The sequence below is a fragment of the Belonocnema kinseyi genome, chromosome 8 (assembly GCF_010883055.1).
Source record: "Belonocnema kinseyi isolate 2016_QV_RU_SX_M_011 chromosome 8, B_treatae_v1, whole genome shotgun sequence".
Classification (NCBI taxonomy): Eukaryota; Metazoa; Arthropoda; class Insecta; order Hymenoptera; family Cynipidae; genus Belonocnema; species Belonocnema kinseyi.
The window spans coordinates 99,094,426-99,102,147 of record NC_046664.1 but is presented as its reverse complement, the minus strand read 5'-3'; the positions used below and the strand labels follow the sequence as shown (position 1 = coordinate 99,102,147).

Sequence of the window (7,722 nt, the reverse complement as noted above, 5' to 3'; positions counted from 1 at the left end):
AAAAATTTAGTTCTGAATTTAAAAAAAAAAAATTCTAAAATCGGTGCATAATTGCGTTCTAAATGTCATTTTGAACCTCGTTTTCCGATTTCACCCCACTGTTCGGAGGCGCGAAATATGAGTGTGAGATTAGCGCACGAGCAAAGCTAGTTTAATAGCGAAAACGAATATGAACAACTGAAGGCATGCTGCAATCACAGGAGTAGCCAATAACGTGTACGTACGTGTATCACGCCTGTCACTTTTAGAGTTCTGATTCGGTTATATTACTTTGGGGACGTCAAAAAGTATGAAAATAGTACTGAGATGATAAACGTCGGATAAATTCTTTAAAAATGTATGAGAACGATTTAAAGTTAATATAACCGCAAATTTCAACTCAATTTTTGATAAATTTGCGGTAAATTCAAATTGAGATAGTTTGCAATATAAAACTTCAATATTTTAACAGTAAACCTTCTTTTGCGTTTTTTTATCTATAAATATATTTAAATAAGCTAACAGCTTATATTTACATATGTTAAAACATGTCTTTAACTGAGTAAATATCGTAAACAATAAAAATATTGATCAAAACAAAAAATTCTCTTAAATTTTTTTAAATTATCCTAAATTTTCTCAAATTCTCCGTGTCCAGGCGCCATACCCAGTCCTGTCGGATCTTATATGTCGCCAAAATATTTTGAGTGATTCGTATGCAGAATATCACCTGATTCCGAATCGGTGTGGTACGTTTTCGGCAGATTGTGCGTTCTTAAGATATTCGTAATTAATCAATTATTTAATTACAATAAAAAACTTTGAAACATATTTGCCCTCCGATGAATATTGATTGCACAATAGCAACTAATAGGCGAAAAAGTTGGAAAAAAATTCTATCTGTCATATCTTCAAAAATATGATCTAAAAGAGAAATATTTTTTAATTAATGAAAATCACAGCGAAGATACATACTTTTTATGATAAAAACTATTTCTCTAAAGTTAATACTTTCCTGGCCAAATTGAGTTTTATTGGGTGAAATTCTGCGGTGTGATAATAAATAGTAATTTTTAGTAAATTAAATTCATGTTAGAGACAATATTTTTGCTCAAATATATTGTTGCTGTTCCCAGGCATAAAGTTCCTGTAAAATTATGGTGAAATTTTTTAAATTTAAGCAACGACGCATGAATAATCAATTACGGGGTTTCAAATACTAACAACTTTTCTACAAAAAGTTATAAATGTTTGAAATTTAGCACGATAATACTCTAAAGTACCTTTAAAACATTGATGTTAAGAAAAAATTGTTTATACAAAAATTGTAACCTGTAGAACAATCTAAATTCCAATTATTTATCTACAGTTCTATATGCAGTGGGAACTTGGCACGAAGCCTTAACAATCTTAAATATTATTTAAAATTCAGCCATAGAATTTAAATTTCTTAATTTTTATTTATTTAATAGTTATCAACTTTCCTTTTTTTTGGAAGAGTTTGACAATGGGGCTATAAGTGATGCCGTAAACTGGGAATCTTGGTAACGACCGGCCAGGTCAAAAACCATTGGCGTCGAATCGTCGTAGATACCGAGCAAGGGTTGGGGGCCCACTCAGCCACAATATTATGTACTGAATTATTCTTCCAGGAAAACTGATTTAATTTTGAAAAGAAATTGTGTTTGGTTAGGGTAAAAAAATGATGCAGACTCATTTATAAGATTAATATTATGAAATAGTTTTTTCATGTACTTTATTATTGTATATGCAGTTACATATCGTGTCACTTGTATAGTAATATCTCTAAATTATTTATCATTCATCTAATATAATTATGGGATCATCGGTGTGGCTATTTTCATCGAAGAAGAAAAACCTCGGAAATTTTCCAGTTTTTTCCCAGTTCGCAAAAATTTGTCGTGATCAATAAAATAAACAAATTTCATCTCCAAATGCTCAATAATTTGCAAATATAAAATGGAAGTTAGATACTAACACTTTTCAATTAAACAATTTAAAATGAAATGCAGATATACTGCAAAATTTAGAATTTTTATCTTTTATGAACTATAGAGTTCAAAGATTCAAATTCAGTTCCAAAAATATAAATCGGCGTTATCATTTTCACTGTTTTAAGTTGAACATTCAATCAATGAACGTTCAGATTTTCAAAATTATATTTTTCAAAGAAAGTTTAAGTTAGAAACATTAAAAATTGAAAAATTAAAATTATTATTTATTATAATTTATTATTCAAATACAAATTTTAGAAGCTTTTTAAGAATTTTAAAAGGCTTCAAAATAAAAAATAAAACATTTTTTGAACATTCCAAGGAAAATGTAAAATGATTTCTTATGTTAAAAAATCTTTGAGAAAATATTTTCAAAGATTTCCACAATTTTCAAAACAGAATTTTGAATATTTTAAAGGAATTTTTTCAAGTTACCAAAATTTTTTGAACATGATAAGCAAAATTTGATTCATTTAAAAAGATATTTTTTAATTGTTCGTACAATTCAGAGTAAATTTTATGAATGTAAAAAAATTCCTTCAAATATTCCACATTCTTTTTTACAATTTTGGAAATCTTTGAAAATCTTTTTAAATATTTTCTTAAAAGCAGGAAAAAAAATGAAGAATCATTTTTTATTTTCCGAAGAATCTTGAGAAAATGTTTTTATCCTCTTGAAGCCTTTCATAATTATTAAACAGCTTCTAAATTTTTAATTTGAAATCTGCAAGAATATACCGAAACTTTGGCACTAATAGCTGAATTATGTAGATACACACACTTCCTTTAAATCACTTCCGATTTTTTCTACAAAAATGAAAATTAAAAAAAGTAAAACATTCCTAAATAGAAGAAAAAATAGTTAAATATCTCAATGATTCGAAGAAATATCTAATTTCGAAGTAAGTCTCCCATTACTTTATTATTATTATTATTTTTTTTGAAACGTTTTCTAGCTCCAAAAGGAAACTTCACCCTAGGTTTTCTGTAAAATATTAAAAACTGAAAATAATTTTCACCCTCGTTTAATTTTATTCTGATTCTAGTTTTTCAAGGAAATAAAAGAAAATTATTTTTGTAGAATAAATTAATTTCTTATAACAGCAAAATAGTTCCACAGTGCCGAATGGACCCATGAACCCTTCTGCTAGCAATTTCTATTTCAACGCCTATGGGGTCCGAACCAGCCGGCCAGATGAGCGCTTCCGATTTTACAATGTCACTTATCGAGCCCATTGTCGAATTCTTAAAAAAAGGGAAGTTTATAACTACTAAATGAATAAAAATAAAGAAATTTAAAATTCTATGACTGAATTTTAAATAATATTTAAGATTGTTTAAGCTTCGTGCGAAGTTTCCACTGCATATAGAACTGTAGATAAATAATTGGAATTTAGATTGTTCTACAGGTTACAATTTTTGTATAAACAATTTTTTCTTAACATCATTGTTTTAGTGGTACTTTAGAGAATTATCGTGCTAAATTTCAAATATTTATAACTTTTTGTAGAAAAGTTGTTAGTATTTGAAACCCCGTAATTGAATATTCATTCGTCGTTGCTTAAATTCGAACAATTTCACCATAATTTCACAGGAACTTTGTGTCTGGGAACAGCAACAATATATTTGAGCAAAAATATTGTCTATAACATGAATTTAATTTACTAAAAATTACTATTTATTATGACACCGCAGAATTTCACCCAATAAAACTCAATTTGGCCAGGAAAGTATTAACTTTAGAGAAATAGTTCTTATTATAAAAAGTATGTATTTTAGCTGTTATTTTAATTAATTAAAAATGATTTCTCTTTTAGATCACATTTTTGAAGATATGGCAGATAGAATTTTTTTCCAAGTTTTTCGCCTATTAGTTGCTATTGTGCAATAAATATTTATCGGAGGGCAAATATGTTTCAACGTTTTTTATTCGTCCTGTAATGACCTAATAAAGTGCAGAAAAAAAATCGAAATAAGTTTAATGGAAAATCATTAATCGGGAGTAATTAAAAAATTGATTAATTGCGAATATCTCGAGAACGCACAATCTGCCGAAGACGTACCACACCGATTCGGAATCAGGTGATCATTCTGCATACGAATCACTTAAAATATTTTGGCGACATATAAGATCCGACAGGACTGGGTATGGCGTCTGGATTAACCCGAACTTGAATTATCGAGAATTTCAGATCTCTAGTCACTATAAAACTGACTGCGCATGCGAAACTTTACAAAGTCTTATAAAATAAAGTCTCTCAGAAACAATTTACAAGCATGAAAAGTGCATCTTTAGAGACATAGGTTGGAAAATAAATGTTTCGACATGCTTGACAAAATGAAAATTAATGGTTTTATTTAACAAGTAGTAAAGCATCTAAATACAGACTTAACACTCTTTTCTCTATTCTAAAATCGGAATTTTTCAGGAGAGTAAAAAAATATTTGGTGAAATGGAAATCATCACCATTTAAAGATAAGACAGAACTGAGGATTACAATCAAGAATGTGATCTTCAGTTTGAATAAAAAATAAAAACTTACTTCTCAGATACTCAGTCTCTGAATAAAGATAAAAAAAAGTTTTTATCTAAAATAGTTGGCCAATATTCCGAGTAAATTGTCCGAGAATTTTGATGTTACACTTTCATAGGTTTCGAAAATAGGTGTTCCGTAGTAATTGAAAAACGAATTTCTAATTTTTTACACAAATAAAAAGATTCCCCCAGATACAGGGAAAAACTTTTTATCATAACGTGTATTTTATTTTGAAAAAAATTTTTGCACAATAAACCCATTTTAACTTTGTTAAAATTCATTTGCGTGGTTCAAGATTGATCTATTTTGTCGAAAATCCATTGCTTTTGTTTGAAAATCACTTTTGTAAATGACAATTTATTTATTCCATTTTTTGTTGAGAACTGAACATTTTTGGTTCAAACGTAAAGCGTTTCATATTTAAATCAATATGGTCCCTGTGAATTAATTTTATTTAAAAGAATTTATTCCCCTCCTATTTCCTTTAAAAATCATTCTATTTTCCTCGTCTTGAGAGCATTTTAGCGAATGAAATCTGTTTAAATATTATGTTTATATGTTTGCAACTATGACGAAACCCTGTAGGGTCCAAACTTTATGCGATGATATGTGACGAAGAAGGGGAGAGAGAGGACATTTTTCAAAATAGCGTGACATAGTTTTTAAACGGCTCCTTTTTAATAAATCCTTTTTTACTATAAATTTGCACGAAGATACTTTTTTTCTATTACTTGAATCTATTTCATTGTCAGGATTTCAGACTACAGTGTCGGAATGATTAGATTAAATACAACTCTTAATTATTTACTACCCATCGCCGATACGTGGTTACAAAATTAATTTCCTACAAAATGCGGAGTGGGAAAGCTGATACTTTCGTCTTGCATGATGCGATTATTGACGGCATTGCGACAACCGGCAATGCACTCTCGCCTCAGTACAAATGCACGTTAACACGACTTATGTAAGCAATGGAGAACCCAACTCAATTCCGCCTCTTCGACTTTTTTCCGACTACTCTAATGACTAGCATCCGGCAAAAACTAAGATGAAGCAAGACGCTGATATTTATTTGCTCGCTTATTCGTAGCTTTTCCTTTCGTGGAGTCACTTCCTGCCGTATATATTCAAATACGATTAATCCACAGATAAAAGCAACTAGTTTTTATGAACGTTTAAGCGAAATGGTAAGTAATTATCTCAAAGGTGCACGAATACGCGGGGTTGTTACGGACCCCAGTAACCCATTCCCACGATCTGATTTTACCGAAGGAAAAGAATTAAGCAATTTTACTTTACAAGATGGCATCTTGTGCAAGATAATAAAGAAAGAGAGAATGATTACATATGAGAATAACATGGATTATATTTTAAAGTAGAACTCATTACCATTGCGATCAAAATATTCAATTATAATGCAAGATCAAAGTTATTGCCGAAAATAAAAATTAGTTTAAACTCCATATTCTTAAGATGGGGGCATAAAAATCATAAAACAAAATAGAAGAGATTCAGAGAGAATGCATGAAATATCCCTCTGTAGAATTTTATATCTTTTTCTCATTAACAACTTCGTTTCAGCTTTTTTTCTGGAGAGACACTACACTTCGACATTAGTTTTTCGAGATTGGTTAAATTCAAGAGAATTAAGAACGTACCCATCGCCGTCGAGAGTGATGGCGGTGTCGGCCAAAACTCGTAGAACGAGTCCAACCGTCGCCCTGGCATTGCAGTCTATTCCTAACAGGCAACTCTCCTCGGCATCCTGTCGCCCAGTACAGGATACCACGACGAGATACCGCGTCCTGCCAGGATGGACCGACTCCAACTTCACTGCCTGAAACACAAAATAAAAAGGTTTCTCGTTAATCATATTGATAGAACATGTTCATTATAAAACATAAAATTAAAATTCTGAGTACCTGTACCATTAAATAAAAAAGGAACTCAAAGCATAGAAAAACGAAAAAAGAATCAAAATCCATTCCAACCTACTAATTTTCGTGTTATTAACACACTCGTATACCTCCACAAATAATCAATGTCCTGTTTCTTCACATTGAAGGATTGTTCGCAATGCAGAAAAAATTGCCTCTGAAGTAATTTTAACTAAACTGCTAATTAGAAAAAATTAGTGCAATCAAATAGCAAATGTTCTGAATTTGAAATAAAAATATGAAACATTTAAAACTGTGCAATTTTAAATTACATATAATAATAACAACATATTTTTAAAAAACGTTCAAAATTGTATTATTTTGAATTGGAAAAATCCAAATTGAACGATTTTAGGTTTTTTAGAACTCAATCACTTATAATTAATTATTGTCCAATTACATTTATACTTTTCAGAATGCAAAAATTTCAGTTATAAATGAAGAATTTCTTCGAGAACGTTGATTGTCGTTGGTGACCTTGGAGTCAGGTAGATTGAAATGAATTAAGTTATTTCCAAAGTTTCGGGACATGCTGGTGGCCCTCGTCAGTGAACTTTATTTTAAATAAAATTTTGCACTGTAGTAAAAAATATGTTTAAAAAACGAAAAAAGATTGTGGTAGAGTAGGCGTTCCGCTTACATAGCCCCTTTTTCGGAGTAGTTCAGCATGGTTTCGCAGACATTGCTGCAAAAGTGCGATAGCTCCGGGTGTTTCTCGCACCACAGAGCATGCAGCCGTGCCATGTAACCCCGTTCAGGGGCCACACTCGCATCGTAGCACTCTAGCAAGTCGTGATTCAGTCGCTACGTCCTCCCAAAGCTTGCGTGATCCCACCGATCCATCGCATTGAATCCATTTTCATTGGCTCCCCCAGCTCTAGATTGGTGGGCATTGTTGGCCGACCCATTGTCGGGAGCCCTGCGCGTTCTCTTGTTTTGAACCGCACTTACTACAACTATGCCTGGTGTTGTCATTGTTGTTCCCACGAGAAGCTAGGGAAAGGGGTTCGTCCATCCTTGTAGAGCCCCGCATGCAAGGATAAGGCTGCATACTCTGAGAGGTCGCCCGGTATCCCAGAGTCACCGTTCTAGATACCTCACCCAGGTGGCATTCAGCTTTCGGCACGGTTTTCACACCTACACTTGGGGGTTAATTTCTTCAGAACCACCCCTGGACAATTGTCCGCGACTGCCTATTTATTTTTGTAACCATATTCAGTAGAAACCCTTGGTATAGGGACCCTCTATCCGCAA

The 7,722-nt window shown here is 31.7% G+C and overlaps 1 protein-coding gene across 4 annotated transcripts in view; it reads right to left on the bottom strand.

Annotated features, from left to right (window-relative positions):
• Window positions 1-7,722, bottom strand: part of LOC117178346 (protein phosphatase Slingshot homolog 2) — a 302,560-nt gene that overhangs the window by 66,572 nt on the left and 228,266 nt on the right. For all 4 annotated transcript variants that reach the window (XM_033369767.1, XM_033369766.1, XM_033369768.1 and 1 more), the window contains one exon: window positions 6,190-6,368. In XM_033369767.1, the coding sequence (XP_033225658.1) occupies window positions 6,190-6,368 (179 nt within the window). The remainder of the gene's footprint in view (window positions 1-6,189; window positions 6,369-7,722) is intronic.